The 17,895-nt window shown below is 42.3% G+C and overlaps 1 protein-coding gene across 1 annotated transcript in view; it reads right to left on the bottom strand.

The window, feature by feature from the left end:
- Nucleotides 1-580: 580 nt before the first annotated feature.
- Nucleotides 581-17,895, bottom strand: part of IL6 (interleukin 6) — a 75,912-nt gene continuing 58,597 nt past the window's right edge. The window contains exons 3-6 of the mRNA XM_083468619.1: nucleotides 5,980-6,179; nucleotides 3,220-3,330; nucleotides 2,571-2,708; nucleotides 581-1,568 (exon numbers count right to left, since the gene is read on the bottom strand). Of these exons, the coding sequence (XP_083324745.1) occupies nucleotides 1,401-1,568; nucleotides 2,571-2,708; nucleotides 3,220-3,330; nucleotides 5,980-6,123 (561 nt within the window). The 5' untranslated portion in view covers nucleotides 6,124-6,179 and the 3' untranslated portion in view covers nucleotides 581-1,400. The remainder of the gene's footprint in view (nucleotides 1,569-2,570; nucleotides 2,709-3,219; nucleotides 3,331-5,979; nucleotides 6,180-17,895) is intronic.

Raw genomic sequence — 17,895 nt, 5'->3', positions numbered from 1 at the left:
ATTGTGCAGACTACCAGAGGCATGTGGGGAAGCAGCCACCCCTGAATTGAAGCAATTTGTACAATGGAGCGTAATGAGCTCTAACTCTCTTAACTAGTACCTGAATGGGAGTGCTGTTTCAAATCTCAGTAGCAGCAGCATGAAGGGGTGGATAGGTGGTCTGCAAACTAAAACATGCAAAGGAGAAGCAACATAAGGTAATTTAAACAAATTGCTATTTTTTGTTACTATTTCTTTTGTTGATGTAGTTTTCCACTGTTGTTATTTGATGACAGGTAAGCTGCCTTAGGATGTGAAAATGCCGAAAAGTGGAATATAAATCAAAGGCACAAAATTGAGTGTGAGCAATGTGATATATGTACTTTGGCGTGCACACACACACACACACAAATTCAAATTTAATCTTCCTCAAATAAAAGCAAACATAAAAATATGAAGAGCCCTTGCAGTTTGAAATGCATCTGGTCTCCAGCATTAATTTTAACCATTACTGTAGCGCTCTCTCTCTCTATATATATGGTGGTCTGCAAACTGAAACATGCAACATCTCTCTCTCTATAGATAGATAGATAGATAGATAGATAGATAGATAGATAGATAGAGAACTAATATAAATATGGAGCCCATCCCCTTGAAAAACAGCCCACTGAAGATTCTGTATGTTCACTGGCCCCAGAATGTAAAATGTCTGTTGTGAAGAATGGAGTAGAGTATATTGGAAGAACGGAAGCACTCTGTACTGCAACCTTTTGTTACAGCTCCCATTGGTAACATTACATCTCATGTTTAACATTTTCTAGCTCACTTTTGGAATGAACAAATGTTGAAAACATTTTGATCTACTAAAAGTAAAGGACATTTGCAGTAAACCTGGTATTATCCCATAACACAGATGCAGTGCAATGAAGTAGTTTTTTAATAATTTATTTGGTTTATTCTCCATAAGGCCCCAGGGTGGGTTACAACAGTACAGTATAAAATATTAAATATTAAAATCAGTTAAAGCAGCAATAAAACAGATTGTCTTTTACTGTAAACCCATACAAATTGTTTTTGCTTTCTAAAAATATATTAAATATACTTTTCAAAAAAAATATCATGGTATACTTTAGCTGTATATTCTCGATCCATAATTTTCAAGTAAAATATTCAGTGAATACTGAAATGGTGTGGTGCTGACTCCCTGTTAAAATTGGCTGTGAGTCTTGGGAGTAAAAATGCATACACAAATTTAATAAATATATTAAATATCATAAATAACTGCAAATAGTATATTCCCAATTAAAGAAACAACATAGTGAGTTCTCAAAAAGGAGAACAACATGAGCCTCTGCTTCAACTGCAGATGTTTTGAGAACTGATGTGCCCAATTTTTAAAAGGCACTAGAACTCCTGGCCTCTCATAAGACACGAAGAGCCCTTGTAGTTTTCTGCATAAATAAAGTAAAATCTTGAAGTATGAAGTGTTTGATAAGTGTAACAGTCCAGCCTCTGTGTTCTCGAAGCTTTGCGGCAATAATTTTCTGAGCGGCTGGATCCGGCAAGGTCACAGTTTCAGGATTGTTCATCTGTTAAGGGGAGGAAATAATAAAAATTGCTGGTTATGGTGCTGTTTTTTTATCAGACAAATGGATTTTACTCATCTTCAGGCAAGATGCTAGTTGGAAATATTTACAGATTGCAGAACCCTTTGTAACATGCAATGTTATATGTTTTAAGTTATCTAGGAGTTCTCTAAGAAGAGGGATTGATTGTGAATCCACTCTTGGAACTGCAGTCCAAGGAGAATAGGGGTCTCCTAACTACTCTTAGTACCTTTAACAAGCTACAGTTCCCAGGTTTCTTGGGGGTAAGCCCTGACTGTGGAGGTTTTCTATAATCAAGCGGTAGATGAATTTTATTAAATAAATAAATTATAATGCTTTTAAGAGCATAATGCAGATCACTCAAAGGAACAGTTATGCATACACTCTTCTCATCCAGAACCCAAAATATTATTGGATACAGTTTCTCTCTCAGTATTCTCTATCTTAAACCAAACCGTTCACACAGCCAACTTTTGTTAGGGGCAAGTTCTGCATTATAACCCCTAACCCTTTTTCCTATATAGGAATTATTTTGGGTAATGGTAATAACTCACTGTTTCAAAAGTTAAGGACCTACTTAAATTGTATTTTAAAATACATCTATAGAACTTTACACATAGACGGGTCCTAATTCTACATGGAGGGGGGAATTGAAAAGTCTTTTTTTCCCTTTGTCTATCAACCTAATACATAGTTCCCCCTCCTTATTAATAAGGCTTTTTGTTACAGCTGTCATAAGCATAACTAACAATGGCTTTTTAGGTTATGTATTTGTTTGTTTTTCCATTGTAAACCGCCCTGTGATCCTCAAATGAAGGGTGGTATAAAAATTAAATAAATTAAATAAAAAGAAGTAAAACACATAGTGGTATGTGTCCTTAACCAGAGTGCATTGTGTGTTGTCTTCCAGAACTTCATAATCTTCTCACTCCATCTCCTTATCTCCCAGAACATTTATGTAGGATTAAATGTAATAGAACTTACCATTGATCTCAAGGTATTTGCCAGGTGCTGTGTGCTTGGCCGAAAAGTTTCTGCAGTCTCAACAGAAGCCTCTTCTAAATATTCAAAGAATGTCCCGAAAGCATAAAGACCACTTGAAAGTCTTCCCAGACATGTTTCCTAAAACAGGAGAATAAATAAAAAGTTGTTAACGGAAATTTATGAGTCAGAAATATTACACTCATTACATTCCTTAACAAATATTTTATGGTGCAATAATACTATATGACTGGGGTAAGCAGTCAAAATACTCTGAGATGAACAAAATATTACGAACAGCTTTGGAAATAATATAGTTGACTATATACACCAAACAATCATTCCTCCTTAATTCTTGCTTTCATGCTACACAAATGCACAGTCTTTATCAATCCAGACTATAAGTGCTGTTGCTTATGTAGTCAACATCAGCAGGCTTAGGGAACCTCAGCATTTGCAAACATATTAAAAATGCTTAGTTCTAAAAAGGGAAACTCCAAAAAGAGCACAATGAGGTCTGAGCATGTTCAGTAACCATAGATTGAATGCTCCTTGACTATTGGGAATGGGATGGAGTGGCAGGAATCCCGAAGAGCAGAATTCAACCAGCATTTTGTTGTTGGTCCCACTGGTAATGTATTAATAAACTTGCCTTTTCAAATCCAGTGTCATAGCATTTATCTTCTTGAGTGATCTTTGGAAGATTGAGATTATTCATGGTCAGTTCCATCTTGCCTTGACAGGCGGCCTCCTTCTTACATAGCTAGTAAAACACAACAAGGTTTAATCAGACTTTCCCCCCATGATCACTTTAATGTTATATTCCAGACCATCCGTATACCCCATGGAAGATGTAAACCTCTCTCCATCACTGACATTCATTAAGTGGTCCAAAACTTCTTTTCCTGTGATCTTCTGACCCCTGCAGCTATCCCTAATCTGAAGATGCAGCAGTATTCGCAATGCTAGGTCAATTTCAAATTGGAATTGTAATGTATACTGAGAAAAAGGGATTCTGAATGTCAATTTGCAACTGTAACTCCACTTTTTAAACATTTCCTATAAAAACTGACTTAGGTGTGCCCTTGCATTTTGAACTTCCCTGCAAAATAATTGGGTTCTTCACTAGGTTTAGCCAGGGTACTAAATTTCCCAACCCCGGAAAGCAAAACAAAAAACAAGACTTCAAATCTCAAATCATTCATTTTTCTCTAAATCTTAACTTCTTTGGTGAATATTAGTATTAAGTAATAAGTGAATAAGGAAAGAAAGAACAGGAATGTATTGAGCACTGTATTTTATATATAGAAAAGCACATACTGCTACTAAAACAAATGTGTATTCCTAAATAAAGAGTGACCAATATAGGATACATCATGCTGAACGATTCTCCTAGAAATACCCAGCGCTTTGCCATCACTCAAACTCTGCCTATCAGCCCATACCTAACCATGTAGCCTCAGAAGTAACTCCCAGGTAAGTGGAACACAAAAGTGCAAGCTTGGCCCCACGACTGTGGGTGCCCGGGGCCGTGGGGGCCATGCAGCTTGCATGGCCCTGGCACCAAAATTTGTGGGTGCCTGGCTCCTTCATGGGGAATTTTGTGGGTGCTCAGGCACCCAGGGAGCAGGCGGCACCTATGGCAGCACATAAGACTGCAACTTAAGTTTGTAATATATACAAGGAATGTAGGGTTTAGGGGATTACTGTATGGAGGCTCTGAAAGTATTGGCGGGCATGTGTATTTTTTTAAAAATTACACAGATTTATGACACAGTAAAATGTCTCAGTGGTGTTCAGAAAAACAAAAATATAAAGAATGCACAAAAGCATAACAGTTGAAATAGCAGTAGAATGCCAGAAGATATTTTAAAAAAATTGTTCAGAAAAGGCTTGAGTAAATGAAAGGTCATAATCACACTGAAAGAGTAGATTGTTGGAGGAAAGGTGTAACAGGCTGATGAGATAGCAGTACTAACTGCACCATCTGGACCAAACTCAAGGGGAGCCCCATATATAGGGTACATTGCAGTAGTCAGTTCCTGAGATTTTCCCTGCCCAGGAATGGCCATAACTGGCCAATCAGCTGAAACTGGTAGAAGGCACTCTTAGCCACAAGTGACAAAAGTAGCTCTACAAATTCGTTCCTTCAAGGAAGCACAACCCTGGTCCCGAGCAGGTAATGAACGACCAACTTCCTGACATGGGAACTGCCTACCCACATGGTTTACCTGTTGCTTTATCATCCTTTGCATTGTGACATACTTTATGTACACAAGCTGTTTTAAATAAATATAGTTCTATTAAATGCTTCCTATGTGCATACTGGCCTTTCCTGGTTCTGCTCTGAAGGTTTCTGCTCTACATTTCAGTATCCTCACAGCGTTGGATGAGGGTACAAATCCCCACTCAGCTCTGAAGCCCAGCAGGAGATCTCTAGTCACTTCTAGGCCTAACTTACTTCACAGGGTTATTATGGAGCATAGGAACCAGCTCCTAAGGGCTGAGGTTCCTTTGCCGCCCCCCCAAAAAAAAATTTGAGGGGGCCACTTCCCATAGTTGATGGACATTGCCATTCAAATGGTTTGAGAACCCTGTAGCCCACCTTTAGCCCCTTGGAGGACAGGTGGGATATAAATGTAATTTTAAAATGCTTTAGAAATTCTTGGGGGCACTTCAAACAAAATTGTTATTGGACACTTACATTATTGGGAGTTCCCAAATAATAATAAAAAGCACTGCTCAGTCCTGTAGCCTGCCTTTCCTGGGTTCTTGTGCAGGGTTGGCCAACTTCCAAGAGACTGTGATCTACTCACAGAGATAAAAACTGGCAGTGATCTACCCCCTTTTTGGGGGGTTCAGATCAAAGTTGTTGACCTTTGGGGAGGAGAAAAGCGATGTTGAGCTTTTTTTTAGGGAGGAAAGCCCCGTTTTTTAGGGGTGCAAGGCAAAGGTGTTGAGCTTTTTTCAGGGGAGGCAAAGTTTTTTAACTTCTGTGGGGGGAGCCACTGATCTACCGGTGATCTGCCACAGACATCCAGTGATCTACTGCTAGATCACGATCTACCTGTTGGACGTGCCTGCATGCTTTATGGCCTGCTAGAATCCACTTCACTGCTGCTGTTCGTTTGCAATAAATGCTTTTCTTATCTCAACCGTCCTTCTGCAAAGAGATCTGTCTCTCGCTGCTGGTGTCCTGGAAGCGCAAACGCCCCAAGGCGAGGCTCTGCCAGCCCTTGAACCATTGGAAAGATGCACTCCCTTCTCCAGGCTTAGGAGCAGAAGGAGCTCCTGCACTAAGCTTGAAAAGTTGCAACACCCCAGCTAAGAGAAGGAAAGGAGATGCCCGAGTCCCCGCCCCAAGAAAGGACGCGCGCTCGTTTCTCCTGGCGCTCTGCGCGCTCGCTCTCACCTCTCGAGTCAAGCCGGCCGCTCTTCCCTGCAGCCAGCGCGCCAGGTCCACGCATTTCTGCAGCTGGAGGCGCTCGGGCGGCACCGTCCTGGCCGAGGGGTCGTCGCTGAATTCGGACTCCCCGGAGGAATCCCCGACGGGCATAGCCTCTGCCCTCAGGAGCAGCAGCAGCAGGAGAGCGACGGCAGCCCCAAAAACGCCTGATGGGAGAAAAAGGAGGAAGTTAGGCAAGCTGAACCAAGGAGGTTCCCGCCGGCTGCAGCTGCGCGCCAGGCTGCCCGGCCAAGTTGGAGACGCTCCCTTGCAGAACGGGAGGAGCCCGCCAAGGTGGCTGCCGACTCACCTGCCAGCGGAGCCTGCATGGCCTTCTCTCCTTAGGCTTGACCCTCTTTGCTGCCTCGAGAAGCTTTGTAGCTTTGGGGCCTGTAGAGCTGAGTGAGTTGTAGGGCATTTCTGAACCTATTTATTGGATGGGTCTGACTGCACTTGGGGAAATCCAACGTTGATTAAGAACTACCGCGTTTTTTTTGCGGTGGTTTCTTTTTTTAAAAAAGTAGTATAATGAACCATGGGGGCATCTGCTGGGAAATACTGGAGTAAGGCGTGAGGTCACAGGGAACTGAAGATGCCTTTTAGCCTACTTCGATTAATGTTCTTGTGGACCGCTTACAGACTTTAAAGTCAGACATGTGCAAGGGAGACTGATGACCCCTCTTTCATTTCCTCTCTGTGTCTGTTGGAGCAAAAAAAAAAAAAAAGTTCTCATGAAGGAGTGAGAGTAGTCATTTGAGATAATAAACAAAAAGCAATTCAGCTTTTTCTTTGGAAAAGCTCTGTTATGGAACAATGCTAGCTATGGAGAAATCCTAGACCAAATTGCATCCAAACTGTTCCATAGCAGCAGGGAGTGATCACACCCACCCCAAGCAGTTCCTATGACTGTGCGCACATGTCATGTATGATAAGGATGCGTGGGAAAGCACACGGCACAATGCAAAAAGTAGGTGGGAGCCTTTGTTGCAAGCACAGAAAGGGCTGCCCTGCAGTATGGAGAACAGAGTAATGGTACGCAGCACATGTGCAGCCCACTGGGGACTCGCCTCTGGTGCAATGATAGCTCCATCAGTATTTGATCAATGCCGTGGCCACTTATGAGGCCTAGGGCATCTTATGTGAGTGCCATGATGCTTGACAGTGTGCATGACTTCAAGATCTTGGAGGCTTCCAGCTTCCTGCACCTGCTAGAGAGCTGGCTCACAGACCACCAGTGGCTCCTTGGGAGATTTCTTTGGATAGATGGGATAGAGCTGTCAAGGGCCTGCGGGTCATTCTGCTCTCCTCCACTGATAATACAAATTACTAATAAGTATGCAGAGATAGCCGTCCCTTCTCCTTCTGACACACCTCTCCACCCAACACCTCTCAGCCTCCAGGCCCTTGTCCAGGGTACAAACAAACTCATAGATCCACCCTGAAAAAAATCTTAGTAAATAGAGTTCCTGGAATATGTCAACAGCACTCTGGTCTCTCGCTGTACATAAGGCTTGCTTTTAAGGTTGAGGGAGCCTCTGCAGGCTGCTCTTCTCTGTTATCCTGGGATCATATTACTTGTCCTCACATCAGCCTCTAATTTGTTCACATGCTTAAAGTGTGAATCAGGTTGAAGGGAGTAGAAAGAAGATTATATGTTGCCCTTCTGTGAATCAAGGTGCTGCACGTAGTCAGCAAGGATAAATGGCTGAAGTGCACTCAGTTTTCTTTCTGTAGATAGAGGTCTCTGAATCTCAGTGGCTTAAGAAATCTCTCTGTTAAGGCATTTTAAGGACATCTTCACCGCAAAATGCTATAAAAGTGGTTAAAACAAAAAGCAATGGACATCAAACAGAAAAATAAAAAAACCAAAGGATTTTCTCTAATATGCTTATTATCTAAAGCATTTTTCACAACAAGTGCCGTGTCAGGTCGCTTGCAGATGATTAAAGTCTTGGTAAAATACTTAATGGTAACACATCACTAACTTTATATATTGTTAGATACAGATAGAAAAAAGGGATTTCTTGCACCATTTTATTGCAGAAAGAAGCACTCTAGTTTAATGCCCATGACCTGTTCCATGTACACATACAGAAAGTCATTAGAATCACACGTTTACGTTAGGCTAGTAGATAGTTACCACCAACCATCATGACTACCTCTATCCAGGTTATTTCTTTATAATGCAACAGGAATTTTGTGGCTGTTGCATGGCAAGATCTTTGGTTCCTCTGCTTTGTTGCCACACAATACAAACTAGTTGGGAAATTTTAATGGAAGAAACTGTTCTTCTCCCTTCTACTCCCCTTTTTTTTGCTTTCAGCTGAAACTATTTTTAAAAATGACAACTACAGGCCTCCTAGATAGTATATAACTAGACATTTGCTCAAAGTACTGTACCACACAAATTGCCTGTGACGTACTGGGGAACTCTCTGGATGCATTGCAAAACCCTTAGTCAGTGCAGCTTTTCAGATTTTTATGCTTACTTCCTGGAGAAAAAATGATATGTCATGTTGCCGTTTGGCTTTGTAGGACATAATTGTGTTTTTCTATGTGGAAAGTATTCAAATCAAGCCTTCTGTTCTTATGAAAAAGCGGAACAGTAAAAAAATAAAACAAAAAGAGTTATAAAACGTCTTCTGCATTACATATTGGAATTGCCACAAAAGCAGTGCCAAGGATTAAAAATTGACAGTGGCCCTTAAAAAATATAAAATCTTTATATGATAAATTGCCTTGAACAATCTTATCAAATCCTACACAGGAAAATGGGATGGCAATGCTAGTGGCATTGTGATCTCTTTCTACTCTTAAGTCACAAATGTTGGGTACACACATGACGTAGACCATACAGTTGCCATGAGACAGCACAGCCAGGAGCAACAAATGTGAAGAGGCATTATTTATGTGATCAAATGTAATCGCAGCGGTAGATATACACTTGCTCCAATTACTGCAATGAAGGCAGTTCTTATTTAAAAGGGTGACATTTCATACGACTTTTTGCTTTTGTTTCTAATTATAATTGATAGTTGCTTTGATCTGCCAGGAAAGACAGTTGCAAATCAGTCAAATCATTTAAAGAGTGCTTTCGGCACACAATTATAGCACTGGAACAGACCTCAGAAGCAATCTAGTCCAACCCTGTGTGCAGAGAATCCCAATGGATAGAGCTGAGAGAGATTAACACACACACACACACCAGCTTCATCCAACCAGTCCTCTGTAATACAAACCAGGTCAGCTTGTTCAACCAGGGTTGCTGTGGTTTTACCATTCACTGGCCTGCTGTTGACAATCACAGAATTGTAGAGTTGGAAGGGACCCTGAGGATCATCTAGCCGAGGGGTAGTCAACCTTTTTATACCTACCGCTCACTAATGCATCTTCCTTGATGGTAAAATTTCCTTACCGCCCACCAGTGCTTGATGGAAGGAGGATTCAGCTTGTGCCGTAGAACCCCCTACTGCCCACCTAGAATCCTAAAGCACCCACTAGTGGGTGGTAGGGATCAGGCTGACAACCCCTCATCTAGCCCAACCCAATCCAAAGCTATTTAAAACAGGGGGATGGTATGGGGCCAACCAGCACCCTGTTGTGGATCAGTTCTGTGATTGTCAACAGCAGGCCACTGAATGGTAAAACCACAGCTATCCAGGACTTAATCCTGGTTCTTTGATGATAATAGAACTGTCTCTCCCCTCCATAGCTCCCTCTGCCTCTACAACTGATGGCTCCTCACTGGGTCTCATCACCTCCTCAATACCTATGAAAAAATATCTCTCCTTCCTGCACCTGAACCAATAAAAATAAAATGCAGAATTGAGTTTACGTGAGGGCAGGGGGACAGGCCCTCAACCCCCCTGCAGAGCATTATAAATGTAGCCTTCCAACTTAACTTAAGGTTGTCTCCCACCCACCACAGCACTCCCCATGGGACCCCATTGCACACAAATCATGTGCTGGGGGGGGGTCGTCAGTATTGAGGAAAACATTGAATCAGGGTTCTAATGTTGAATTCTAGTGGTGTGCCCTCTGCAGCTGCTTCAAAGGGCACTGCTGCTATTTAAAGGAAGGATTTGATCATACACTGGCAAATTCAGCTGTCTGTAACAATTATAGTTGATTAGAGGGTCTTGTGCAAAAAGTCTGCTCCCCAAAAATATTGGGTTTATTGCAATAAGGAAAGTGAAGGGGAGATGCGGCTGAAACCACGGGGTGACATTTGCTTGGCACATTGTCATCTAATCTCCGCTCAAACAAATCAAGATGAATGCTCAATAAACACACTGCCTGGAAGTGACCTTACTTTCTTCTTACATTTTCTAGTCTTCAGTAGAAAACTAATTAAAAATGTTTAATTTCTTGGTTGTTGTTTCAAGTGCCCAGCCTAAAAATAGCCTAAGAATTGCCATTGACGCTTGTTTTGGGGAAGTTCAGATTTTCTCTCTCTCCAGATAATAGTTCCGGAAATGATTTCCCCCGAAGGAAGGAGGGGTCATTGGCCCATTCAAAAAAAATAATAATGAAAGAGATACAAAACTGTGATGATGAAAGGTGAAAGAAAACAGCCTGAGTTTCTCTGGACTCAGTTTTTTTTTATCAGTGATCCAGATTAAGAGGTGGAGGGAGTCCTTCTCAGACTTAATGCTGGTCCACACTTCTGCTTGTCCTGGAAAGCTCAAGTCCAAGTGGTTTTGCCTTTGTCCCACCACTTTCCCCTGGAAAACAAATGGCAATCTGCAGAGAAATCAGGAGCCACTTCCTTTTTAGTCCCACAGAGCTCTGTGAACCTGCACAGCAAGCAGTTAGCATTCTCTCTCTCTCTCTCTCTCTCTCTCTCTCTCTCTCTCCCCCCCCCCCTCTCCAATTACAAGGGCCATAGAAAATGGATGGTGCCTATGCTGTCTTCAGAGGCTACCCTAGCTATAACATGTTGCAGTAATCTAACTTGGCGGTTTCCATAGCACAGACAACAGGAGTTAGGCTATCCCTGTCCAGGCAGGGGCACAGCTGGAGCACCAGCCAAAGCTGATGGAAGGCACTCTGTGCCACCTGAGCCTCAAGCCACAGCAATGGACCCAGAAGTACCTCCAAGCCATATACCCTCTCCTTCAGAGGAAGTATAACCCTACCAAGATCAAGCAACCTGCCATCCATCTGGTCTAGGGAACAACCCACTAACAGTGCCTCAGTCTTATCTGGTTTGAGCTTCATCCAGTCCATTACTGAGGCAAGACAACAGTCCAGCACATCACTGCCTCACCTGCAGATGTAAAGGAGAAGCAGAGATGAGTGTCATCAGCATATTGCTGACAATATACTCCAAAACTCCAGATGACCCCACTCAGCTGTTTCATATAGATGTTAAACAGCATGGGGAGTAAAATGAAACCCTGAGGAAACCCCACATTGAAGGCTGCGTGGGGAGCGCTCCATACACATCACCCTATGGAAATGACCATCCAAGTAGGACTGGAATCACTGCAAAGAGGTGCCACCCACCCTTAACTAGGACAGCTGCTCCAGAAGGATACCATAGTTGATGGCATCAAAAGCTGCTGAGATGTCTAGGAGAATTAACAAGGACACATTCTCCCTGTCTCTCTTCCAACAGAAGTCCTCTGTTGGGCGACCAAAACAATTTTCTGTGCAAAAACCAGGCCTAAACCCTAACTGAAATGGATCTAGAAAATCAGTTTCCTCCAAGAGCACAAGGATCTAGAATGCAAGTGGTTGTCCTGACTGATCCAGGCACCTTGTCCACATCCTTGAGCCTTACTAACTTTCAACCTTATGGCCACTGTGTGTGGTGGGGTTTTTGTTTTTGTTTGTTATTATGGCATGTATTTATGTGTTTTTATATTTTAAACTGCCCTGTGATCCTCGGATGAAAGGCGGTATAGAAATTTAATAAATAAGAAATAACAACCGAAACTCATCAAATATAACAGGACTATAATCTACTATGGTGATTAATCAAATCGTGTTTATACTGATGTGGAAGTAAGTCCCCTGAACACTGAACACAATGAGGCCTGCTTCCAATTAACCATGTAAAGGTTTGAATAATATTTTGTAAGGGCAAGTGAGGCAGCCACTGAAGGCATATGTTTTACCGTTAGCTTTCCTGGAGATTTGTATATTTTATTTAAGAGATCTGAATAGAGCTGATGTGTCATGGATGCAGGCTTCTTGTTTATGCTCCAGAGTTATTAAAGAGACAGAAACCACACCCAAGAATAAAAATCCATTATAAATATGTGATCTTCTCTCATCTTTGAGGAGCTGTCCTGGGCCATCAAAATGCCTAATGGACTTTTGACTTTTCTCTGCCACAAAATAGCCTGCTGAAACTCAGAATCTCACACCGACTAAACACCCACCCACGTCTGGCGCAATGTTAAACTTCCTCACAATGCTTAAAGTTATGAAATGAAATAAAAAAACACAAAAAACCAAAACTCTTTTTTCAAATCCACTACCAAATTTATTACGTAAGTCAGAGTTTCAAGTCCTGGCCTCTTTCAAAACAGAGAGTGAAGCTGAAAATACACATCAGGGTTTTAGAGAAGTAGGGATACTCTGAACGCCCTTCTCCTGTGAAATGTTTAAACAGACCAGTTTCTTTCGAGACTTGAATTCTGTGATAAGGAAAGTTTGTTATATCTGAAGCAGATCTGGCTGTTTGTGGCACTGACTGGCTGTCCTCCCCATAAGGTTACAAAGAAAGCTTATCACCATCTCCAGAGTACTTACAAACAGGATAAGCCTATGAAAATTGGTGCATTTTTTAAAGGGTCAGGCTAGGGAGTATATGTCCCATCGCAAGTGGCGCTGTGATCTAAACCACTGAGTCTCTTTGGCTTGCTAATCAGAAGGTCGGCAGTTCGAATCCCCGTGACTGAGTGAGCTCCCGTTGCTCTGTCCCAGCTCCTGCCAACCTAGCAGTTCGAAAGCCTGCCAGTGCAAACAGATAAATAGGTACTGCTGCAGAGGGAAGGTAAACAGCATTTCTGAGCACTTTGGTTTCCGTCAGTGTTCTGTTGTGCTAGAAGTGGTTTAGTCATGCTGGCCACATGACCCGGAAAACTGTGTGTGGACAAACGCCGGCTCCCTCGGCCTGAAAGCAAGATGAGCGCTGCACCCCATAGTCACCTTTGTCTGGACTTAACTGTCCAGGGGTCCTTTACCTTTACATGTCCCATGTGAAGCATGAGAGGAGGAGTAAAAGCTCGTCCAGGCATCCTGGCATCCTTTTTATGGTGTGTTGATTTGTGATTATAATGGTATGTAATCCCGTTTTCAATACACTTGAAAACCTACAAAACCTTTGGGGTGGGCATACTACTAGTCCTGTAGCTTCTTGATGAAATCCTGTAACTTTTCATAACACACAACTTTCATGGCCTTTTTGTCCCACTTTTGTTGCTTTGGACCACATCGACGAGGCCGAGAGGGCGGTCTTGTCGTCCAGAACCTCCCTCCGTACACACCGTCCAGGCTTGTGCCCTGGGGAGGTCACTTCAGTGCTGCTAAGACAGCAGATTGACTTCATCCCTGGGGACACAATCCATTGTCTCTGGAGACAGACAGATGCCAGCCAGGGCAAGATGGCAATCAAGCGGTAACTTTAGGGAAGCATAGCAGAACAATTAACAAATCAGAATGAAGTGCAGACAGTCCAGTATAAATCCACCACAAATACTCTGTTATTGTGTCTATGACACAATATTTCAGAATATTGCAGAATATACCTGTAAGAAAAAGCCAGCCTGATTTTGGCTTATACAGAAACACCTTAAGACTGATGGCTACAGACAGCCTTTGATTAGCTGCTAGTAATGTCTGTCATTTTGAATGCTAGGCTCACCCCATTCCAAGGGACACATAGCCAGCTCTCTTTTCATATTGCCTCTGTCTTCAGTCTAGATTTTAGCTGCTGCCCTTTGTTTATGAATAAATACTGACCACACACACACACACACTGTATGAGCGAGAGAGCGCTTTGTGGTATTGTGGTTAGAATGTGGACGTGAAATGAGATGTTCACACCATTTGGTTGCAACATTCACTGCTTATCTTTGGCAAGTTGCTGTGAAGCTGAAGAGCAGTGAAAGGGATGCAAATAATAATGCATATAGGGTAGCTGGTAGGCAAGATACAAAACAAATCGCAAAAGCTCATATGCATCTGATTGCTAGCTTTTCATATTGCTAGGGCTGAATTCTATACCAATTTCCTTGGGAGTTCAACAGACATTGATATTGCTCTGCTTTCTCTTAGCTCCACTGAAGTTACTCTAGTTCAGGGGTCTGCAACCTTTAAGACAAAAAGAGCCACTTGGACCTGTTTCCGAAGAAAAAAAAACGGGGAGCCGCAAAACTCATCATTATAAAAATAACTTTTTTGTCACTTTTTTATTATTTCTTTGTTTGACCCCTCAGAATTACTTCTTCTCATAGAAATAAATGTTAAATTAACAAGCTACCTTTTTGTGTGTGTGTGTTCTTCACTCCCCTTCAAAACAGTGACCAGCGTACATGTTCCCTTTCAATGCAGTGACCAGCGTACATGCCCCTTACAATGTAGAGGGCGGGCGGGCGGGAAGGTGACGTTGGGACAGTGCGTGACTAACGCACACACAGCCCCCATGTGACGTCACAGCCAGTACAGCGCCTGCCACAGTGGGGAGTGTCGGGGCGCACAATGCACCTCCTCCCCTCAGTAGTATCCGCCCCGGAGCCGCAGCAAAGGTGTAAAAGAGCCACATGCGGCTCCGGAGCCGCGGGTTGCTGACCCCTGCTCTAGTTGGAGCCTTGCATGTTGAACGTGTTGCTTCACAGGTCTTAGTAGCTAATCCCACTTCCAAAGATCACATCTTGTAGGAGACAGAGAGCGTCCCTTTAATTCACCCAAGACTGTGGAGATCAAATCTGAGTCGGTTCTGATAACATGTTTCCTTGGTTTATTTAATTTCAGTATCATTTATTTACAGCTGTTGTCAGCTGGGGCTGATGGGAGTTGTAGACAAAAACATCTGGAGGGCACCAGGTTAGTGAAGGGTGTACTGTAATATAAATGAAAACAAAACAATATGCAGCAAAGAAAAATCACACAATCAATAAAAAACCAACATTTAAATGGAAGACATATAGGATTATACAACTTTTTTTTCTTTTCTTTTTTACATTGTCTGGTTTCTGGAGCATCTGAAAACTAAGGTGCAGTGCAATCCTGTACAGTAAATGTCTACTCAGAAGTAAACCAGATTAAGTTCAATTGGATTTACTGCCAGGTAAGTGAATATAGGATTGCAGCCCAAAAGACTGAAAATCAGCAACATAAAAGCAACTTGGAGAATGTTTGCTGAAATGAAGCAATCTTTGTTGTCCATTGGAAAGTGAACAGCAAAGGCTGAAGTGTCCCTGCTGCCTCAGTTTCTAGTGTGTGTTAACATCACAATGACCATGCATTACTCAGAAGTAAGCCCCGCTAAATTCCATGGCTTCTAGATGTGATTGGAGTCTGAATAACTGAATTGCTTAGTTTTAGAAGTTCCGATTGGCTTAGGGTGGACTGATTGACAAGGAGGACTTAACAGTGTTGTGCTCCCCCCTATACATTTTTGCGGGCTTCTCTCTTTCTCTCCCTAGCTTCTTACAGAGTAAAAAGAAAGGGAAATGAGCAAACCAATCCACTGCCCTACCAAAGCCATTTCTGTGGGAGGGAGGTGCTGGAGACAGGCTAGACCTGCAGGTGGTGATTGTTTTGATTGGCTAAGCAGAGGAGATGGGCAGAAGCATTTAGGAAGCCTCTTGGTTGGTGGAGATGTATTCATAATGACTGTAGGCAACAGGAGAAAGACTGGACTATGACTGGAGGTTTTGGGGTGGGGCTGGCTCAGAATATTGGTATGGCTATGCCCCACTTTTCCTAACAGAGGAGCCTCCACTGTACACCACACAACTTGACAGGTTATGTACTCTTATTAATAAGATAACAGATGAATCACTGTGTCCTGAATTGCATTGCAACACTTAATAAGATAGGAATTTATTTATAGGAGAGGCATACAAAGGGCAATGCAATAAATAATGAACTAAATCCTGTATACAATCATTTCCACAGATCACTTCTCTATGAAGGGATGGTATGTGAGCTCTTTCAATGTGCTCATTAGACCTAGCTTGAAAGCCAAGCATGGACACTTGGCCAGCAGAAATTGAAATGTATTCATTCTCTACTATCGTCCCAGTTTTAGTTGTCCATACCAACACTTCTTTGGAAGTCTTCAAACAGACAGTTCAGTCTGCACCAATACTGACTCATTGCTTTTATTAATGCTTGACTCAACAGAAGGCAAATATGTCTATGCTGCCAGCAGAGTTGGATTACCCAGGGAATAAAGCAAATGAACCCATTTTAAAGCATTTCTAATAAAGTGGAGCTGCCCTCACCCCAGATCTCAACCCCATGGCACCCCATTTGGGTGACTGCTATGCCTACCGGCCTTTTTATAACAGGCTCCACCAATTACCCATCTTGGGGGGGGGGGGGAGAACTTTAAGATCTATTTAAGTTTCTAAACAACATACTGTATATGCCAGAGGTGTGTGTTCTACAAGTGAGGCTATTCCTGAGAAGACCATTCAGCAGGTCAGAGACCACTGAGCTTCTTTTGAAACTGGAACTATTAGCAAGGCCTCCCCAGTAGAGTTTAAGACATGGGTAGATTGGTACAGGGAAAACCAGGTCCCAATGAATGCCATTGCACAATGTGGGATTTTTCAAAAAGAAAAAAGGATGCAGTCATGGGAATATATACACTCCAACCCCAAATAAATAAACAAACAATTTAAGATTATTCTGAAATGATGTTTTCAGACTGAAGACAAAATCAGGACAATGTGTGTTGCAGGAAGGGGTAAGGGGAACCACAAGAAAAGAAAGTGTGTCCCAAGTATCTCATTCCTAAAGTTGCTCTTGCACATAAATTAATGGCATGGCTATGCTTGTCTTATGTATCTCCCATATGCACCCACCAGAATATTAGTTGCAGTAATTGCAACCAGAGTCTTGAGTTAGCAAGGAGACAGTCAGTTTCCTTGTTTAGCATTCCACTGTATCCAGAACCACCATCCCCTGTTTAGCATTCCACTGTATCCAGAACCACCATCCCCTGTTTTCTTTATAATTCTGTGTAGGGGATAACTGGCCTTCCTGTTTTTATTATTTATTGGATTTATATACCACCCTATTCCTGGAGGTTTCAGGGCGGTTCACAGTTTCTATTCCTTGGAACTGATTTCCCATCTCTGCATGCGCTTTTTAACAAGGCTTGCCAAATACATAAACTTTCAGTTGTTGTTTTCTTAATAAAGGAAACTTCTGACAACTTGAATGCTGACTAATACATTGGTGAATGTTGTCAAATGCTTTCTCTTAGGAGGTCTTAATCTGAAGACTATGTAAAAAAAAAAAAAAACCCTTTCTTTCACCCTTGTGTGTTCTTCCCTTCTATGGTTGCATGTAGCACTAAGCCATGGTTTTACAAAGCACAGGTTAATGATTAAACAAATCATGGCTTCTTGTTTCTCCAATTGTATTGCAGAACAAGGTGAACATCAGGTGTGGAGTGGTCAAACCAATAATGGTTAAGGAACGGTGATGGGCTCACACATGGGAAAGGAGTGGAGCAAGGGGGAAACTGCTCGGATCTATGCATTATAGGCTCTGGACAAGCGGAAGAGTGGTTGAACCCCTAGTGGTCTCTTTGCTTCAGCAATCTATTTAAGTGGGTTGAGTTGTTTCCTGTTACTTTTATTAGACAACCAAGAGTCAGAAACCCACAAACTACTGCAGATCACCAAATGATCT

Source organism: Podarcis liolepis (assembly GCF_965112155.1).
Source record: "Podarcis liolepis genome assembly, chromosome: 12".
In the NCBI taxonomy this organism is placed as follows: Eukaryota; Metazoa; Chordata; class Lepidosauria; order Squamata; family Lacertidae; genus Podarcis; species Podarcis liolepis.
Note: the sequence above shows the minus strand (reverse complement) of the source record. Positions and strands in the feature narration are given on the sequence as shown.